Raw genomic sequence first — 22,011 nt, forward strand, 5'->3', positions numbered from 1 at the left:
TCGTTTTGCTGAAATCTGGAGGCGAAGAGACTGGTGCAGGCTGACATAGTACGCCTGGTACTTGTGCGCACGAAGTATCCTCCAGGCACTTGCTCTCGACGTTCCTGCTTTCCGTGCGAGCTGCCGAACGCTAATCTGGGGGTCGCTGGCGACATTTGCTAGTGCGCGCGAGGCAGAGCCACTGCCGGGAGACGTTACGGGATGGGCCCGCTTCCTCTTGCCAGAATAAAATTGTCCGCTTGCGGCCAAGCGCTGGTACACGCGCCTTATGGTCCTGGAGGACAGGATGTTGTCAGAAGAAAACATTTCCGCGTAATTTCGCGGTGCCTCTTCAAAATTCATCCCAGAAGCTCCCAAAGCCAATATCATATTGTTTTTTTCTTTGTTGGCGAAAACAGAGCTTGCCATGTTGCAAGAGTTTCGAAATGACACGGGACGAGAACACTGAGGTTGGCGAGTCGTATCCCCAAAGAAAAACGATAAAAAACGCGAAGAGTAGAACAACAAAAGAAGATAAACGCAATCACCAAATGAACCTGTCGCTGAAAACATGAGGGCGTTGAGACGGGAATTAAATGGGCGGGGCGACTGTTTTTTATGCGTCACCCCGGAGCGCTCTCACGGGATACGAAAGGCGAGCGGCAATTTGAGCGGCCCGAAATGGGACATTTTCCCTATTTTTTTCCGCTCCTTACTTTTGTACCACGAAATGAATTTTTCCGTGGTGGGCTAAACCCGACCCGTGCTACCCGAATCTGTGAAAAAATGTTAGATTGACTAGGCAATTTCCGGACTTAAATTTCCCATGACGAAAATTCATAAGTGTTCTTATACGATGGCAAAAACTCTCTGAAGGCGAATACCGTTGACCCCGTAATTTTTCGACGTGTAGATTTTTAAATGCAATTTTTTGACACGTTACGTGATTCACGAACCAGGTTATTTGAGGTTTATAAGAAAACGGTAGAACGGAAAAATATGCGGTCAACGGCTCCGGTGCGGCAATTAAGTTTGCCATCTTGAAAAAATACTTTTGTCGAATTTCAATTGCAATAAATTGAAATTTCTGAATTGAACTCTGAAATTTGCCTAGTCAACATACTGTTTTTTTTTACAGATTCAGGAAGGCCGTGGCGAACTTAGTCTAATACACCGGAAGCGGAAATCTCTAATGCTACAGCAAGTGCGTATTTCACCGGCGCACGAAATCGGCCGCAAAGATGCGATGAAAGGAGGACATGCCCCTGCCCTGTACCAATGGGAATCCATGTAGCCTCAGACTATTATCGCGATGTCTCTTCCTTTCCCTTTCCTCTTGTTTCTTGCAGTGTTCGGTCTATCTTCTGGGCAGGGGCATGTCCTCCTCTCATCGCATCTTTGCGGCCGATTTCGTGGGGCGTTGAAATACGCGCGTCAGAAAAAGCCGATTTTCACAATTTTTTTGTACTCGTTGTAGATTTCGGCTTTCGGTGTATTCGACTAAGTTCGCCACGGGCTTCCTGATTCTATAAAAAAGAAAAAAAGAAAACAATATGTTGACTAGGAAAATTTCAGAGTTCAATTAAGAAATTTCAATTTATTGGAATTCAAATTCGGCAACAGTATTTTTTGAGGATAAACTTAATTACCGCACGGCAGCCGTTGACTGCATATTTTCCGTTCTACCGTGTTGTTATAAACCCCAATTGACATGGTTCGTGAATCACCCTGTATAGTATACAGGGTGTCTCAGTTAAATGCCCGGGCTAAATAATTCGGGAACGGGTGCACCAATCGAAGAACTTTCTTTTTTACAAGTATCTGTCCGATACCGCCTACAAGCTGCGCACTGTGCGAATGAGTGGGAGGCGCTCATTATTTAAATAAAAATTCAAATGAGTTTCGTCAAAAACCATTGTTTCTAAAGCAGGGCGCCTTGGGTATTAAAATTGGTACTACCCCTTTCGGGACCTTTTAGAGAAAAATATGCAACTGAAGCGGGTCATTTGTTGCAGCAATTAATTGGTTTCGGTTTACATATTTTTGTCGCGGCTGGTAGAGGCGAAGCGCAAAAGGGGCGTTAATTCATTGATGTAAGGACGTAATTCATTGATCGATAAGCGAGTGCAAAAGCGTAGTTTTGCGCCTCACCACGACAAGCCGCGACAAAAATATGTAAACCGAAACAATTAATTACTACAAGAAATGACCCGCTTCGGTTGCAGATTATTCTCAAAGGTGTGCACTGAAGGTCCTAAAAGGGGCAGTACTCATTTTAATACAGACTGCACCCTGCTTTAGAAATAATGTTTTTTGACGAATGTTTTTTTTAAATAATGAGCGCCTCCCACTCATTTACACGGTGCGCAGCTTGTAGGCGGTATCAGACAGACGCTTGTAAAAAAGAAAGTTCTTCGGTTGGTGCACCGGTTAGCGAATATATAAAACATGCTTCTACATGTAACCCTGTTTCATGGCTCATCCCTGTATGGACATTCACTTCTTTTCGGTACACCTCTGAAAATGAACATAAATGCTTACTTACCTTGAGCGTGTCAGGAACGTACTTTACACAACTGGCGCGACCGGCACAAATGTAATTGCACCACATTTTTGAAATGTAGTGTGAAGTGTAGTGTATTTTTGTCGATGTTGACTGAGAGATCTCCTGAACGCTAAATTCCGTAAATTCCTTCAACAATACAACGGTGCATTTGATTGTCCACTCGCAAGCGTAGACAAACAGTTAACCCGCGTCCTGCCCACATGCGGTAGAGATGTACGCAACCGCCTGTCGCTTGCCGCGCGTTTGCATGCCGCCCCAGCTATACTGCCTCCGCCCGCGACTCTCCACAGCGAGAGCTTCTGATACCGTGTTCGACAAGATGGCGAACGACAGCGAAGTCGAGCTATTATTTGTAGTGAACGTTTCCGTTCTTACACATCTGAGCTTTTGCGAAATCAACATCGCAGACGCAAGAAACGCAGGCTTTGGGTTCACTCGCTGTGGCGATAGAGCATTCTTTTCTTGTGAACAATGTTTAGCTTTCAACTTCCTGACACTAGTCAAAATCTTACTTTACTTACCTGTAGTCCCAAATTTTACTCCAGTGTCGGCCTAAAAAGCAAACAGCAAGTTTATTTTCATGCAACGCTCTATAATCAGCAATGACATTTTATTTCCTTCATAAATTCGACGGTTGAAAAACGTGAGCATCACTGCGACATACCTTCCAGTCAACGCCGTCAATGCTCTCCGTGCGGGAGGCCGGAAGAAAACAAGAACGCACGCAACTTCCGTTTACTTCATGATTGGCTGAGCATGTGCGGATGCCGCTAAAAATCGTGCACTGCGCGACCCTCAAAAAGCGGAAAGCGGAGGTGGCTTTCCCCGCCCAGCGGCAAGAGTTTACCGCCGCGCAGATTCTCCGCATGTGGGTACGCGGCCTTACGGTGGTTATCGTCTATCAACTGCTAGGCCAGAGAGAGAGGAGACTGTTGACGACGCAGGTAAGAGCGAGAGTAGGAAACACAAGCACAAAAAAACAAAACAAAAAATAAAACAGGAACAACATTTTGGCGCACTCGGCACAAATAGGCGGCACATTACTTTCAGTAGACAACTTTCCTCTCATGAAGCGTTCGAGCTTGATTTGTGCCGCGTATTAGGATTAAAATGACACATACAGCCTCGTATCGCCTACAAAATGACGGGAAAAACGTACGTACACAGAAAACGTACACACAAAAACGTACACAGTAAGCGTATTGGGATTTAGAGAGTATTTACACCGCGCGCGCTGTACATGCCTGTTCCACTCCACAGTTCCTCCTCTTTCGAATGCTTCTGGCTTTGTTCGCAGTGCGCAATTTTAACTTGCAAATATTTGTTGCAACATGCCTCAGCAACTCTTTCAACCATCTTTGGCGAGTGCATTCCCTGCAACGGATGCTGGAGCACGAGACGAGCGTCGACACAAAGTGCGAACAACGAAGCATGGAAATTCACGTCGTGCTTCCGATCGCGGCGAACCTATAGGGGAAGGGATGCCGCTCAGAACATCTAAGTCGGGGTAAGTGTCTCCCCTATGATGGACGTGCTATTGAATTTCTACTGCAAAAAGTCCAAACAGGCAGTAGACTTTATTTGGACAGAGCTCTTTCTTTTCGTTTTCCTTTCTTTGTCTACTTGGTACAGACAGTCAATAGTTTCTCTTGGCCGGCAATAGACACGTTGTCTTTGGAAATGTAATAGACTACAGTCGTGTCTCGATTATCAGGACACCTTAGTAGTCCATTTTCGTCGAATTTCCAGATAACCGAACCAAGCAAAATTCCGGGGAAACCCAAACATTTTTGGGGACCTCTTTATAGCTCCGTAAAAGGAAACAAGGAAAAGATCGTTACCTCAAAAATTAATGCGTAGTGGGCTGCTTGAGATAGTAAGCACCCGCCGTGTGACAATTTTGGTAACAGCCACGGCCCCCGCTGCATCACCCTGCAGTTAGGTAATGTCACAGAAAGTTGGTCCTGCGCACATGTTTTTGACTTTTTGCAAATGCCTCTGGCATAGGCCAGGAGACGATGTTGTCGGACGGCTTAGACATTGACGATCACATGCGGATTTCTTGACCCACGGTGGGTATAGGCAACATCTTCTATCGTCTAGCGTCTTATCGTCTACCATCTCTACCATGTGCCCGCACAGACCAAAAGCGAGTGACCTCGGAAGAAACGGGTGTCAGAGTAGAGAATGCCCCGTGAGATGCGACCGTTTTCCGGAATAATGCGAACACAGCACATGCCAGGAAGCATGGACAGAGGACCTTGGCGCTTTTCCGGATAAGAGAATTAGAATGACCCAGGTCCTAAAAGATTGTTCCCCGTATTTGCTGTCCGGATACAGATAACGAATTCCGGATAACCGAGACAAAATCCAATGTTCACAAGGTGCTACATTTTTTTTTTTTTTTGTCTGTGTGAAACAACACTTCCCGACAGCCCCCCACAAGCAGGCGATATAGAGTAGTAGCCAAACTATAAATGGCAGATGACATGAAAGACAAATTAGTCGCATAGGGCCAAATGGTAATGTCATATCTTGCTTATCCGGAGCTCAGATATCCGGAAAACTCGTTACCGGACTCCATTACCGGAAACGAACTTGGTAGCAAGTTCGTTCCCGGTAATGTAGTCCGGATAACGAGTTTTGACCCTATTCATTGGCTCATTTGGCCCTCTGCGATTAATTTGTCTTTAATTTGCTACTACGCTATATCACCTGCTTGTGGGGGGCTGTCGGGAAGTGTTGTTTCACACAGACAAAAAAGAAAAAAAATTGTAGCGCCTTGTGAACATCTTTTGACAGTCATTGGCATTTCGTGTGGTTACTCCCCCTGCACCCACCCTCCGTTCCAGTTCAAAAGAAAATCTATTGAATCTTTTGTTCCTTCAAAGAAATGTATAGGGTACACATTTTCGATTGCTGGAGCAAATTATTGACAGATGTTGAAAAGTGCCCACTGCGTACCTCTTCGAGTTCTATTGAGTTCCTGTTGTGTTCCTGTATTGATGTTTCTTTCTTTTTTTACCTGTGTTGAGAAGCAATACATGGCCGTCATTGGCACACGTACCACGAGAAAACATATACCATATATTACTTGTCGTGCGAGCTGCCGCAAATTCGAGTGTCCTGCTTGTCTCTGTGTCAGAATGTAGGGTGAGGTGCCCCATCTTAATTCGATTACACACACATCCAACACTGAAATGAGGAATTGCTTGGAGTCCATTGAAATCAAACTTGTGCAGTTCTTTAGCAATCAGCTAATTTCAATTTTTGTGTCCAGCCCCAAAATCAGGGGTGTCAAGAAGACTGCGCAAAGGCAATGTCGAACATGGCCCTTGCATTTCAATTTCAGAAGTCTTACTCGAACGAATCGTGATCAGCTGTCTCCAATTGCCCCGAAAGGGCTACATATTCCAAAAGCCGCTGATAACTTACTATCTCAAAACCGTACCACATGTACCGCATCATAGAACCCGATATGATAAAAAAATTCCAGATCTACATACTTAAATGGCGATCGAAATATCCTTGGCAGTGACTGATTCAATATAGGCTTTGGAGCAAAAGCTTTCTTGCAGAGTGGTCCTGAAGGAGGTAATTCATGTCTGGGAACGATGTGCCGAGTAACAGATACACAGTAAGCTTGTTCTGGATAAGCCACTGCAGGTGATACATGACGGAACTGATGTTATCTAATCTCCCGGGTCAGCTGTTGTGCCTTGCGCATATACTGTCTGAATACAACGGGAAGGTGAATTTCTCACCACTATGGTCCTCTAATCTTCGCTTTGTGCGCTCTATAGGGTGTACACTCTCCCATGCCCACCAGAAATGCAACGAACATCTCGTGACCACCCTTTGTCCCGCTCGCTCGGAACGGCCACAGGCTTCCTAGACGACTATCACAGGCACAGGATGCGGCATGAGATGCAACATACTATGGATGATATGTACACTGAGCGACGCCGTGAGCAAAGCCAGGCACAGCTTTTGGCACGACCCGCCGGGTCCCGCGTTTCTGTTCCCTCTGACCTTGGACAAGAGGAGCCGTGTGGAAGGTTTTATAAACCGAATCCTGTGTTGTCACACGAAATCATGTTGCTTCAGGTACGATTCTCCTTCTCATTGTCTAGCTATTGCCCGCGGTCCTTATTTTTGAAGCTATAAGTAAGACACTTCTTGACTCCGTGAGGAGAAATTTCACTGACACATTACGGACGTTTGACATTTTCTCTTAGCGAGCATACCACCACAGACACCGAGCACCCTGCTGCCATTCTCCTTAAAGATACCCATCAATCAAAATAGTAGTAGTAGCTGAGGCAATGAAACATACGACGAATGTAGCACTGCCATTCATTAAAATGTTGCCTTTGATAAACCTGTCTGTGGTGTGAGGTCAGGTTAGATCCATCAACACTCATTTTCCCGTTAGAAACTCGCAGAAATGTCCTATACCTCAGAGAACATAGAGTATCTGACTCGCAAACTCCGTTCACCATGGCTTACCTGAGAAAAAGCTTGATCTTGGGATGGGATGATGGGTAGCTGAGCAAAGGACTGAACACTCATGCGCGGATAAACCACGTGCAGTACTTGAATCTATGGTGGAATTCGAGAGTGCATACGCCGGTTCTGCCCTCTTTTTTCAAATAATTGTTTGTGTGAATGCATTTAAGAGCTAAATGACTGCTGGTGGGCATGGTAGCACTGTAGTCTTTTCTCCAGCCGTCCCTACGAGGAACTCGTGTCAACCTATTATGTAATCCTATCGTATATATATATATATATATATGTATATATCACATACGATTATTAACAGTGTGCCCTGGCCGTACGCTGTTCTCTTCTCTTACCAACAAACAGGAGCGTGTGCGTCGGCAGACCCGTGAAGGGCAGGTCCACGATGAAGAGCAAATGCGGCAACAGATGCATTTTCAACGTCTTCAGCAGCAACCAGAGATTCAACATCAACAGCAGCTCCAACAGCAACAGATACAGCAGCAGCTTATGCAACAGCAACAAGAAATGCAAAAGCAGCGAATGCGTTTGCAACAAGCGGAGCGCCAATACGCACAGCACCCGGCGACCCAACGCAGCGAAAGAGATCAAGTTGACCGGACACAGGCAGGTGACAACAAAGGTGCGCCACAACGGAAACGAATACATCGACGACGGGACAGACAGAACTTCAAGGCGGATCAGTGTGCTGCTGCTCCTGTAGCTGCTGCTAATGAAGTAGCACGGCCCAGAGATCCGAATCAGGTTAGTACACAGAAGAGCGCGTACCTGAGGGAGCTCAGGTAGAATTTACGATCTAATAATCCTTGGCGAACCTCACCACTGCTTGGATATAGGCAGGTTTTATTAAGAGCTGTAAGTTAATGTGCGTATCTTACTAACCTAATAAGTCCCCAGTTACGAAAGCAACGCGAAATATGCGATTGACACACCGAACTATTGGAAGGGGGGAGTCAAGGTAGCTTGCCGTTGTTGGCCGCACTCAAGTGGGCATCGTCACAACTATAAAAAAAAAAAAAAAAAGACCTTGTCGAGTTACTCTCAAACCACCAATCTCTGTGCGCTCCTTAGTTTCGTTCCCAGCGACACTGTTAAAACAGAACTTCACCACATAGCACGTTCCTAGCCAACCATCATACCGAATGATATCATTCTGTGTCATGATTGGTTCAAAACAGGGGGGAGGCGCCTATCTGGGACAAGATAATCTGTCCCAGATAGGCGCCTCCTCCCATTTTCAACAAATCAATGCACAGAATGATATCATTCGGTGTGATGGTTGGCTAGGAGCGTGCAATGTGGTGAAGTTCTGTTTTAACAGTGGACGACACAACAGGAGTGAACAGCCAAAATTCTTTCCTATTGGGATGAATGCTGGTGGCCGCTGTCTGGCGATAACATCACATTCCATATAACCAATCATCCGGTACACATCTGAATAGCGTATCAACGTTCGAAAGATCGAGGAAAAAGATGCTTGCTTCCGCGTGCGATATGCACAGTTCACGGGAGGAGTGCTGGCAGAGGCGATCAGAGCGTCGAACCGAAGCGTTTGTCGGTTTGTTTCGGGTTCGGGTTCGGCCATAAAGGTTCGGTTCCGGTTCAGAGGCTGTAAACCGGTTCGGAACCGGTACGAGATTTTAATATGCTACAAAATTATAGCTAGCCACTAAAAAGGATGCATGCTCTATGCTTTTATGCATTTATTGCTGTTTTTCGACCAACAGGGCTCCCTTTCATCCCTTCTCCGAGCAACATGCCACCAATCTAGGCATGAAGACCGCTCGAATCCCCACGTCACCCCCAGCCCGCACCCCCAGGAAACGATTTAAATATAAAAAAAACACACACATAAAAGAAACGATATGCCTGGATTATAGCGGTGACACGTCATTTGGAAGTGGAACGTATTTTTTGTGTAACATCTTCATATGGCAAATGAACTAGTCACTATTGCTCAAATGAACTTCTAACGTCCCATCGAAGCCTACCTGGGCGTGACTAGGTTGATGCACTAACATATACAGGGTGTCTTTTTTTTCTTCGGTACAGATTTTTCATAAAAAACTAAGGGCCATAGACATCCTGTCTCCACTTCTATAATCTCTGGGCCGGCGGACGTTCTTGGCCATCTGTTGCTCAACCGTTGAATGACTAATTACCTAAAAATCGTTAGTTAACTTTTGAATTATAAAAGCTACAAAGTTGTCCCAATGAGAACATCTGTTCCTTTCGGTCACCTGATATCGTAGCCGTTTCCAGAACAAAAATCCGTTCGGAAATTCGTGAAGGAACACAATTTTTTCTTTATTTTGTTCATTGCGCATCTTCGGAGACCCGCCTTTCCGTCACCCCGAATGTGAGATGGTGAAAGAGCACACTGTCGCCCCTTGCGCCCTGGGAAAAGATTAAAAGAAAACAGAAAATGCAACAGGGCAGTTCCGATAGCGTCACCCTATACGTGTTTTTGTTTTGTTTCCGCAAGTCAAAGCTCATCTTCAACGCATGAGGCGGCACTGCTCTTTCACCCTCTCACATTGGGGGCGAAGGAAAGACGAGTCTCCGAAGATGCGGAACGAATGAAATAAAGAAATGGTGTTCCTTCACGATTTTTTTTTTTTTTGACGATCTACCGAACGGATTTTTGTTCTGAAAACGGCAACGATGTCAGGTGAACGAAAGGAACAGATGTTCTCATTGGGGCAACTTCGTATCTTTTATAATTAAAGAGTCAATTAACGATTTTTAGGTAATTAGGGATTCGACGGTTGAGCAACAGATGGCCAAGAACATCCGCAGACCCAGAGATGACAGAAGTGAAAACAGGGTGTCTATAGCCCTTAGTTTTTTTATGAAAAATCTGTACCGAAGAAAAAAGACACCCTGTATGAAGTTGGAGGGACTTCACTCACCGAAACTTGCATTCACCTCCGTGTGCTTTCTTTCGCCTTCTTTGCGTCTGCGTTCTGACAGACTGGCGCATCTTCGGTCAGCGTCTACACCTCTAAAATCGAAAATATAGAAGTATGCCACACTCTAATTCGGAGAGAGAGTGTGGGCGTACGTCCTTTTGTGTCAATTTGGATACATGAAAACTGACACAAAAAGGTGTACGCCCTCCTCTCTTATCCTCAGAAGGGATAACCCTATCATTCGTGGCAATGGTTGGCGCACAGAGTGCACGCCGTAGCCGCCGCTGTCTGCGCCGGGGCACTTCCAAGTTGCAAATGAAACTACTGAACTGCTGTGACAGGCGAGTCGCGGCACACTTGCAGCAGCAGTGCAGTGCAGCCTTATTGAACATAGTGGTTCTTTGGCTACGTGTTTAATGTTCCACATGACGTTGTTACAATGCACTGCTGCTGCAAACTTTCGAAGGTAGGAACGACAAAACACGTTTTTTGTATAAGCGGCGGCGAGAGGACAACTTCCATCACCCTTGGCCTTGTATGTCCCGCCCAACCGCATGGTCGGCCAGATCTAGAGTATTATGTCACATAAAACCACCACCATGTCGCCACCAGACGATGGGAAGGATAACAGGCGGCACACACTAACTCGAACCGATCCAGTATCCCTAACCGGTAACCGAAGCTTTTAAATCGGTTCGGTTCCGGTTCAGCTCTAAGATGGCGCTAGTAATTACGGTTCAGTTCCAGCTAAAAATAACGGTTAATTCCGGTATTTGGTTTCATTTCCAGTTCGGTTCGACGCTCTGTATGCGATATCTTTTCTACACTGATTCCCGAGCGGGAGAAAATGAACGGGCACGAAATGAACACGAAAGAACACGAAAATGAACGAAAACCACACGGCAAACGGCAGTCTACACGTGCACATTTCCTGTGACTACCACGGGGTGGCAGCAGTAATGGCGGCGCCCATTCCTGTATAGAACAGACAGACAGACGATGATCCGATGGGAAACTGCTTCGCACGCCCCGTCTTAGTAGGCCGTAGGCCAAGGAGTGGCGGTGGCGGAAATCGAACCCACACCCATCTATACGCATTTGTCTGTCGTGTTCGTCTTAATTGGTCTCTCAGCCTCTGCAATTTACGTTGCTTTCCCTCTCTATCAAACCTTCAGTTAGCACTGTAGTGAATGGTATAAGTTCTATATGATATCCAGCATCACGATTAAATTTTTCTCTTTTGCCCGGTTAGATGCAAGCAGGACAAGAACGGCAGCCCGCTGCCGTGCCTGCGCATTATTCTTACCCTCAAGTGCTTCAAGGCTATGACACCAGCGGCTATCCTTGCTACATCATTCCAGAGCAGGACGGTCACCACTTGAAGGTGAGCGATGATTGAGCAAGTCATTGTCACGTGTATAATGAGGCGTGGTGTAAAACACCTCGCACACTCCAGAAATTGCAGGCTGGACATATCCTCCGTCCCCGAGGTTCTAGCACCGAAATATGCGCGATAACTCAGCCTAATGCGCATTTGTGTCAGGAAACGTGCCAAGTGCAGAGGCACATTCTTTGACGTTGCTTGCCAAACCCTTTTCATATTGGATATCGAGCTCCCTAGCTCCCCCGCCGCCAGCTTTTTTCGTCAACTTCACCTATATTGCACCTCGTTCGGGCTATACAGTTGTGACACTGACCAACAGCCTGAGGACAACGAGGGCCAAGCCAGTCACCACCATCAGCACTGTGGAATCACCACCACCTGAACCAGTGACGTTCGGTTACTAAAGTCATCTATGTGCTTATACTGTTTAGCTATAACCTTGTCTTGGCTTGGGCCGGCCTCAGGATACACACTTATCTCGCACATCGTTTACGTCGAGAGGTCTCAGTTTGGTTCATACGCGGCACATGGCGAGAATAAATTGGGAGGAAAACCCCATCCAGACAACGTTTCGCTAACTGTGTGCTGCATGCCATCTCCGGATCAGATTACCTGTCACTGTGAAATGTGGAGCTTTCGTGTAGGGTTGTAATGAATGGCTCCGGAATACTGCTGGGATACTTTGTGGGTAAACTTGAGCTGACCCAGTGCTTGTTACCATAGTTTGTAATTTCTATAACGTGTAAAAATTCTAGAGCCAAAAAGAAAGACGTAGGCCCTGTAGATGGACGCCTCTGCGACGCTCGTATCTTGCGACACGCGGTGAAGGGCATGAATGGGCACGACCGTTCCCACTGATACGGGGCCGTGCTGAAAGTGCGATCGACAACTTCTAGATAACAGAAGCCTCAACACACTTTCAATAACGTCACGCCATACATTTTTAGTGAGCAAGCAGCAAGCTTTTCTCCTCTTTGCTCTTTCGGTGACATCACATCTATCTATGGCCAACAGCCACAGTAGGGCCATGTGCGTGACGTCAATTGAAAGAATGCAAAGGCCTTCTCTGTTATCTAGAAGGTGTTGGTTCGACCCACTTCCAGATATACGAAAGCGGACTCGTCAAGGTATACACAAAGAGCGAGACAAAGAAGATAAATTGTGGGTTTCTAATGGCGAATTCGCTTAATTGGTCAAAATGTGGCAAAACGGCCGAGCGCTCGGAAATTGCTGCCTTTTGCCGGCGCTGGGTCACGTGACAATTGCTACCCCCATAAGTGCCAGGAATCTAGCGTTTTTAGTCGCTTAGATCAGGCAAAGGTCATCGCGGTCGCTCACCTTCGGGTTTCGTCGTCTGCTAACCCACGTGAACTTCGACGCGCAGGCCAGTGCGGGCCCTCGCACAGATGCAGTGCGGTTGTGACGACACCGGATATAGTGGGGCAACCCGATGGCCGATCGTATCGAGTCCGGGCGAAAAAAGCTAGGTGGCAGAATCCGGACGCTCGGAAAGAGCCACGTGAACAAGCGAGATTGCTTGGCTTTGACCAAGCGAGTATGACTGCTCGTGATCTGCCAAAAGTTGCCACGTAATGGCTCCACGAATCCGCCATAACGCCAGGCATTCATTTTTGTTCGGCCTATCAGCAGAACCATGTCTTCTACAAGCGTGAAATTTATAGAGGTTGAACTTGAACATGAAAGTTGTCATGAAGTTCCTGTTCAGGGAGAAGAAATGTCCAAGGGAAACCTATGAGTACATGATTCAAACATGAAGTGACGCGTGCCCATCATACCCAACAGTGAAGTGGTGTTCCAACTTTCAGCGTTGGGATTTTGACACCAAAGAGACCTCCAACAGTGTCCAACACCCGAAATTGTTGATTGTGTCCACGACTTCATTTTGGCAGATTGTGGAATCTCGTATAAAACAGGCATATCTACACTCTTAAAAGTGAACTTCACCACATAGCACGCTCCTCGCCAACCATCATCCCGAATGACAACGTTCTTGCCCTAGATTTGTTGAAAACGGGAGGCGTAGCCAATTTTGTGCCATTATGCACGGCACAGAACAGGCTCCGCCTCCCGTTTTCAACAAATCGGGAGCGAGAACGTTGTCATTCGGGATGATGGTTGGCTAGGAGCGTGCTATGTGGTGAAGTTCATTTCTTAGAGTGTAGAGAACGCATGGGTGAGAACGCCCCGAGTTGGGTATGCGAAAGCTGTCAACCAAGTGGGTGCTGCCGAAATGTTTGAATGCCGAGGAGAAAAAACGCCGAATGGATGCTTCCGAGTTGATTTCGCAGCATTTTCAGCGTTCTGGTGACGGTACGCGCTACTAGCCACTTGTTACAGGTATTATAACGCGCTTTGTTACAGCTGATGAAACGTATGGTTGCATCATTATCATCCTGAGACAAAACAATTCCATGGAATGGCGGGATTCAGGTTCTCCGAGGCCAACGATGCCAAGGCCGAGTGACCTCCGTGGTACACAGCGGTTTGCGTTGGCCACGATTTTCTGGGACAAGGAAGGCGTTTTTATGAGTTTTAGTACATGGTACGCTATCGCATTTGCGTACGGAAGGGATAGCGTTTGTGGTTCTGCGCACTGTGCGAAGCTCCAGAAGAGTGCAACAGTAAATGCAGCATACTGCTGTAGCTTGTTCTGCTGGTTAAAGGAGGCTTTGAAATTAAAAAAAAGGCACAGGAAGCTATAGGAAAGGAGTTCCCTTTTGCAGGACGATGCACAGACTCATAAAGCAGGAAAGACAATGCAGGCTCCGAAGGACTTGCGATTTGAATACATTGAACATTCGCTGTATTCGCCGTATCTTGTCCCATCCGACAATTTTGTTTCCAAACCTGAAAAAACGTTCTCGGAGGACTCGGATGTGTTAAGAGAATAGCCGAAGTATACCTTGGAGAGCAGACCTTGGATTTCTATTTTCAAGGGTTAAACAAGCTTCAGGAACGACGTGCTATGTGCGTGTGGAATGACTAGGTCGCGTTCTTCCTTGTCGGGCACAGAACTTGAGCACCCCCTCGTATTAGTCATAAAGCAATTTCTCATATTAATGTACAACGTATGATATGCTCCAAAGACAAAGAGTCACTCGTTCACCCACGAACCCTATTGTATTCCCCCTATTTGTACCTATCTATCCATCCATCATAGTCCGCTAAGCGAATTGTCATATTAACGAGAAGGGATTTACATGGGCAAAGAATGGAGCGAAATCATGAAGCGAGGGTGTCAACGAGTGTCTTATCGACGAGGTTCTGCTGTATATGGCGAATTGCACAAGGCTCTGCGAAGAGGCAATGCGCGTTATATTCTGGTGCGCATCCAAGTTTCTCCCGGAAGAATGGTTCCGTAGCAGAATACACACAGCCTTTAGCCTCCTCCATGGCCCAATGCAATATTCTCTTTGGTGCTACACTTCCGAATGCTGTAATAAGCAACGTACTAGGTAGGGTCTCCTGTTCAAGACGAATTCCTCGAGAATTTCAGCTCGAGGTTTTGCAAGAAATTTCTGTGTCAATCCACACCATGATGCAAGTCTTGAGGACACATAACGGGAAAGATGCGACATCAAGACGTGTGCGGCATGCCAACTAGATACAGATAGGCACGGTATAGGTAACGCCACAGAATTTTGGAACAACGTGGTATCATTGGCAGGAAACCAGCGAGCATTAGTCACATTGGTTCGCGCAGAATAAACTGATCGACCACAAGTATACGGCCCTTACACAGTTAGTTATGATCCGTTCCTGGAAGTTCCATGGAGTGTCATATTTCCATGACAGGTCCTAACCTTGTCAGTGATGGGGTCACCTCTCGTCCCTCGTGGAAGTACAGGAATGACCAGCATTGTTGATTTTCCTGAATGTGTACCGTTGTTCCAGGGAGAACATCCTGTGATGTGCCATAACCCCCCGCAAGAAGCGTGGGGGCCGGTGAACAGAGCCCCTCCACCTAGCCCAGATGCAGCACAACACGTAGCCATGATGTACCAGGCAGGAGACGTTCCACCACAGGTGACGAAACAATACCAGGCGTCGGAGACTTTTACCGAGCGCGAACCGGAGGGGTCCGACTCGTTGGTTCTCAGCCAGAGAACCGCCCATGATCGCGACAGTTTCATGACAGCACCCGAAGGATCATTCACAAAGGTATGAGATCTTGGGCTTTCTTAGCGATCCCAGAAACTATAGCCCACTCCAGTTATTTTAACTGTTACATGAATTCTATTAAAAATGATGACACACACCACACTGATATCAGGATGCGGAAGCGGCACACGGCCACACATGTTCAGTCATCAGCCATGGCGTCGCCAGGTGACTGTTGTTCAAAGATCACGGAAATTAGAGCACGTGGACGATTAGCTTGGGAAACATCAAGCGGTTTCAGAGCTACCACGAGAGACTACGTAGATCACCATCAATTTGACTATTTTTGTTGAAGTGATTGTACTCGAGCGCACTTGTAATGGCAGGAAATTACCATGCTGTTTGCGTAAGTGCTGGCGTTGCGCTTGAGAGGTGTTCTTCAGCACTTTCCAAAGGTTACTACAAAGAGGGATTTAATGTGGAAGTATCCGTACCCGAAGTACAGATAAACATATACCCTCTATTTATGCACCTTCGATTTATGAATTCCCTGGCTTCATGAGCGACTATCTGGCTTGCGTCATTGAGTTCGGTATCCTGTCCACTTGATGATTGCAGCTCAACGTAACCATCTGACATTTCCAGATCATGAACTCCGGTGACAATAGAGCAACCATTTCTAAGGCGGTTGCGTCAATAGGTCAAAGTAGTCTCACTCAGTTGACATGAGTGTGGAACCAAGGAACACAGAAAGGGCAACTTTCCCAGTCTGTGTCACGGAAATCCTACCAGGCTCGGATACGAAGAATAACTACCATACAAGATAGGGATAGTAGGGAGCCCCCGCTGCTTCTTTACAGGAAAACTTGTACACATAACACCTGATAACATATTAGATATACAGGGCGTATTGATAAAGTTATGACCAGCGGCATGGCCGAGTGGGCTAAGGCGTCCGCTCGTTGGTGGTAACCAAGGTCGTGCTGTAGACTGGGAGGTGGTGGGTTCGAATCCTACCACCGGCTGTGCTGTCAGAGGTTTTCCCTGGGTTTTCCGAAGACTTTCCAGACGAATGTCGGCACAGTTCCCCTTGAAGTCGGCCCGGGACGCATACTAATCCCCCTGTCTCCCACTCCTTCCTGCTGTCCTCTCTCCGTCTGTCCACGTCTGTACGCCGCTCATAGCCACCGTTGCTTCGCGGCGCTAACACGCAATCAAAAAAGAAAAAAAAATTATGAGAGCAGCATATATGTCGTTTTCGTAGTGGAGGCGGACAATCTCTCAGAGAGCATGTAACTACAAGATGACTAATTCACCATCGGGCAAAAGCGAGATAGTAGAATAGGACACAATCGTTGTTATATCTTAAAAATCCTGAAAGGAGTGCGTAGCGCTGAAATATGCATCGCTGAATTTCGCTATACAAATGCGCCAAAACCAAAAGAGCGCGCCTCAGGAGTGCATCACCTTCGCCGACGGTGTTTTATCTGGGCCGGAAGGCGGTTGATCGGGCCAGCAGATCAGCACCAACTCCAATCATATCCATCGCTCCAAAGCACGTGGTCCTTTGTCGTGAAACGAGAGCTGTGCTTACTGTACTCCCAGCCGTCGCAGTTTCAGCTTTGGCATATTTCAACGCACGAGTGCGTTTCAGGGTTATTTAAAAACGGGCTGGCTTTCAACGAGGATGGTCTCCCATTCCGCATTCTCGTTTTCGCCCGAAACCCCCTGATTAAATTTTAAATACTTAGTGATATTGTATGTTACATAGTCTCCTGGAGAGGATGTTCGCATGGCCGTAAAACTCAACCACAAAAACCATCTATATTGCTGTCATAGCATTTGTATTAAAAAGTCTCCATATCTTAAAAAAAAAAAACGCCTTGTATTTTTGTTTCCATATTTTAAGGTGTTTGCGTGAGGTGGTAGACACATCGTTGACAGCACTGTATAAAATATTCCTCTTGACTTTACAGGCATTGACCACTGAAGAGTACGGGAGTAGCATGATCTATATGGAATGTCCACGTATGGAAAATGAGGAGTCTGGCAGCAGAACGAGTTCGACCGGTAGCACGCAGTCCACAAGAGGGTGAGTGATTTACTTTACGTGTTCTTGAATATGTTACAGCAAACGCAAACTAGCCGTGCAAAATCATCAGTCTCATATCAACACATGCCACGATGAACGTTGTTTTCAACGCCTGCCAGACGAGGTTGCCTGTCACGCCTCTCCGTATAGCCCACGCGTTTTCCTTTATGGATCTTATCCGCCAGCTTGCCTACGTCTAGGTCATCTTATCTCTCTGTGTGGCTCTCCTCTTCATTACGCTTATTACGTCGACACGGACACGTACATTTTGTAAGCTTTTCTTTTTCACTGACCCCTGTCGGCTCCTGTTGTGTTGAAGAAGACGCAGACTCCAGGGCTGCCACGGTGAATGCCTTTATTGGCTGGCTGTGCATACTTTTATACCGGTACACATGGTTGTCCGACACTAAGAGTAAATTGTCCACATCACAACATAACATTCTCCTTCCCTTAACTCTAAATTCCTTTCACCACATTTTCCTCCCCTTAAAAGAAAACACAGTCGATATACACTACTTAGAACGTAGTCTTTTCTGCACGCTGGTCGACGTCGTGTTCTTCTCGAATACCTTGGTCGAGGTTCAGTTGTTGACTGCGCACTGCTATCCCGTACGGTTGACTCCGTTGCCGTGTCTGCTAGTATACATGCGGCTCGCCCAGGAGAATTGTGTCCTGTGATGCCAAGTCCTGGGTTGCTTTTCTGCTGTGTTCCCCATGGCTTGCTGAAAACTGCTGCGAAGTGGTCTGGACAGACGTTGCCACTGTTGTCCGTGGATAATGCCGTCCTGGTTATGCTCCAGGGTCTCCAGCGCTACTTTTACGAGTTTTGAAGAATACCATGCTGGTTCATCTTCTACACTCTAAGAAATGAACTTCACCACATAGCTCCTAGCCAACCATCATCCCGCGAATGACAACGTTCTCGCCCCTGATTTGTTGAAAACGAGAGGCGGAGCCTATTCTGTGCCATCCATAATGGTAACAAAATAGGCTCCGCCTCCCGTTTTCAGCAAATCTAGGGCGAGAACGTTGTCATTCGGGATGATGGTTGGCGAGGAGCGTGCTATGTGGTGAAGTTCATTTATAAGTGTAGAAGGAGCGTAGCTGCTTAACACGCATCTGCTTGTCAGTTATCCTCTGTCGCAATGTAGCCATTTCTGCTTCAGGTTCTCAGAATAATGTCGTTGTCGGAAGTCCCACGATGGCGAACCTTGTTGTCGGTTTACGACCATGTTGGAGCACAGCTGGTGCAGTGCGCGTTGTTGCTTTCAGAGTACACCTACACTCTTAAAAATGAACTTCATAGCATAGCACGCTCCTAGCCAATCATGATCTCGAATGATATCGTTATCTGCCCTGATTCGTTGAAAACGGGAGGCGTACGCCTTTTTGTGACTTATGCTGTTCATAATTGTCACAAAAAACGTGTCCTTCACGTTTCTCTTTCGCTGACCTTGATCGGCCGAGAGAGAAGGAACCGAAACATCTTCACCTCCTTCCCGATACTTCAAACTGGCGCTAACCTCACTGCGATTTTCTGAAGTAGTCTATTGACAGTTCTCTCGTCCTGTGTGCAGACTTTTAAATAAGGAACAATAAGGAACTCGTGAGGACTCTCTTTCCTCTATCTTTCGCGACTTGCAGCAGCATCTGCACCGTGTGCCTGTGCCGCGGTCCGCCTCACAATGTCACCACTCGGCCTCTTTTGCAGTAACATGGACATAACAGCAGCCTCCCGAGCAGCAGCTGCGGAGGACATCGCTGTGGGAAACTTGCATGCAATGGCCACTGAAAGGGCTGACGCGCCCGGTCCCATTTTAATGATGTTGCCTCCCATATCGGAGGCACGAGGAACGCCTTTGTGCCGACCTCCTGACAGCAGAAACGCTGCAATCGCCGCCAGCCGAGACAGCATGGGTGAGTTTTCCCTATTCGTTAGGCAAGTGCAGTGACGCAAAGCGGTCTACAGAAGCATACTGTAAGTGATGCGTAGAAGGTAATGACGCTGTAGTGCGTTCATCAGTGCAACCTAACTGAAATCTAAAATTAATCTTGCGGGCAGAGTGGGCCAAGAAATGGGGAATTAGCTTGGCAGGGTGCACAATCGGTGCTTATCGGTTGCATGGAAGTTATAGCGGCAGGGACCAGGTAAATCAGGTGCGACTCGCGAGCCCAGCCACAGGATGCCCGCAGGCACCGCTACAGTCTTGCAGGGAACTTTCGGGAAACGGTCGGTCGATCGGTGCGTGGTCGAGCGTCAAGGAACCGATCGGATACAACCGTTACGATGCATGTGGCGCAATCTCTCGTCAAGGATAGAAGAAAAAATTTTCTGCGGCACCGTAAGGATTCTTTCAGAGAAAAATAAGAAACGTATTCCCGTATGTGTGTTCGACCGATAGGACGAAGTACAATTTACCAAAAACGTTTCACCATGCAGTATCCTCACATGAAATAGCGAATGACATTCAAAATGTCGGCAGAGATCTTTCGGATATTTTCTACGGCGTGTTTCTGGCCTCTAGTCCGAATGACGAAGAACCAGACATGTTTATACACCCGGAAGTTTATACCGTTTCCGGAAAACTCTGTGCTCACGTCCTCTCCTGCAACGTTATATCTATGACCTCAACCAGAGTCGTCGCAACCTCAACCTTCAGAAGGTCTTTATTGTATACATAGATGGGCGTACAAGAAATCTGTGTGCAAGTAAAATAAATAGTTTACATGTTCTGCATCGTCCTAGCATTCTGTAAGCTCCTACACGCGTAATTGAATTAACAACAGAGAAATGGACCTCGGAAGACCGACAGTGAGGCGTAAATACTGACAGAAGACTTGTAGAGAAAAAGTGACTCAAAACAAAGCTCGAGATACAGTAGCAGAATTTATGTTGCAGTTTCATGCGGTGTTCCGTCTTGTCTCTTGTCTGAAGGAAAAAAACAAAACAAAAATACGCCCGCCTTTTATGAAACTGCCACAGAAATGCTAAAGCCGAATAATTGCTGTCAGTTGGGATATGATACAGATAACGATCAATTTGCGTTCTCCTACGCTGGTGGTGCTCAGCACTGTTGCTGTAGCAATCCAAAGCATATCAATAAATCAATCTTCGATCTTCAATTATGATTGAAACCAATGGCCATTGAACATGCGCGTGCCGCCACAGGTTGCCTGACAGGTTGACGCATTATACGCTAGCTGACGCTACCCGCATGTCCAATGGCCATTGAAATGTATAGCATTGGTCAAGCCACATTGCTTTTTTGCCCTAATTTCCGACACCTTGAGTTTCGATCATCATTGACTTCTGCCCGTGTGACTGGGGTATTATCGTGGGGAGGAGATACGCGCAGGTATCGCTTAGCACACAGTGACCTGAGTGCTCAGAGTTTGCAATGAACTACGATTTCCTAGTTTGCAGAGGAGTGGTAAGCATCTACTGTTTATTTTCTCATTTTCTCATCTTGACAGGCAAGCGTAGTAAGACATCTATCTCGAGTCTGACCGCACCGCTGTTGCCCTCCGCCGCCCGGCGCAGCGGCTTGAGAATGTCGGAGCGCACCTGCATAATCATGAATTTGATCCTCGTGAGCGCCCTCGTAGGCACTGTGGGTGCATTCATCATCCGCCACTACTACTAACAAGCAATGGAAGCAGCTGCTCAGCAACAATTCTGTGGATCATTTCATTCTTCTGTAACGCCACGCCCAGGTTGAAAAATTATGCTGGAGTAAAAGTATATTTTTGAAGCTCGTGTTCAGTCTGGTACATTCGTTGCGGTGCCGGGACGTAGGACAGAAGCCTATTGTGCAAACCCATCCGTAATCATTTCGTTCTCGGCAGCTGCGGATTGTGCAACATATAGCATGTGCACGAACAATGGACCTTTTTCACATGTGTAGTATCCTAGCGGCTCTCCAGCGAACCACGCTCGGAGCGCGTCAAAAATCCACGTGGCTACACTCTTAAACACTGACACTTATGCTGTTCATAATTGTCACAGAAAAGGCGTCCGCCTCCGGTTTTCAACAAATGAGGGCAGATAACGATATCATTCGCGATGATGGTTGGCTAGGAGCGTGCTATGCGGTGAAGTTCATTTTTAAGAGTGTAGCTGTGAGCGGGTTACAGGCGTGGACACTCGCGAACTTCGATCAGGGGGAACTGTGCTGACATCCGTCTCGAAAGTCCCCTGGAAAACCTGAGATAGCACAGTGTGTGGTAGGATTTGAATACACCACCTACCAGTCCGTAGCACGATCTTTGTGCTACCACGAACTAGTCCTGCACTCTAAGGAGTACTCCTTTTGGGGACTAAATGCATTGCCACAAAAAATAGTCCCTTTCGGGAGTAAATGCACGGGAGTAAATTAATGTCACAGAGCGGAGACTGCATTTTACGCTCTCTTCTAAGACTCCGTGGTACATAATT

General features: G+C 46.8%; 1 protein-coding gene across 2 annotated transcripts in view; it reads left to right on the forward strand.

The window, feature by feature from the left end:
* LOC135399905 (transcription factor sma-9-like) overlaps positions 1–21,328 on the forward strand; it is a 32,741-nt gene extending 11,413 nt beyond the window's left edge. For both annotated transcript variants that reach the window (XM_064631648.1, XM_064631642.1), the window contains exons 3-10: positions 3,886–4,052; positions 6,349–6,652; positions 7,412–7,810; positions 11,231–11,362; positions 15,278–15,544; positions 17,461–17,576; positions 19,288–19,493; positions 21,051–21,328. In XM_064631648.1, the coding sequence (XP_064487718.1) occupies positions 3,886–4,052; positions 6,349–6,652; positions 7,412–7,810; positions 11,231–11,362; positions 15,278–15,544; positions 17,461–17,576; positions 19,288–19,493; positions 21,051–21,220 (1,761 nt within the window). In that variant the 3' untranslated portion in view covers positions 21,221–21,328. The remainder of the gene's footprint in view (positions 1–3,885; positions 4,053–6,348; positions 6,653–7,411; positions 7,811–11,230; positions 11,363–15,277; positions 15,545–17,460; positions 17,577–19,287; positions 19,494–21,050) is intronic.
* Positions 21,329–22,011: the final 683 nt, after the last annotated feature.

The sequence above is a fragment of the Ornithodoros turicata genome, chromosome 1 (assembly GCF_037126465.1).
Source record: "Ornithodoros turicata isolate Travis chromosome 1, ASM3712646v1, whole genome shotgun sequence".
Taxonomy (NCBI): Eukaryota; Metazoa; Arthropoda; class Arachnida; order Ixodida; family Argasidae; genus Ornithodoros; species Ornithodoros turicata.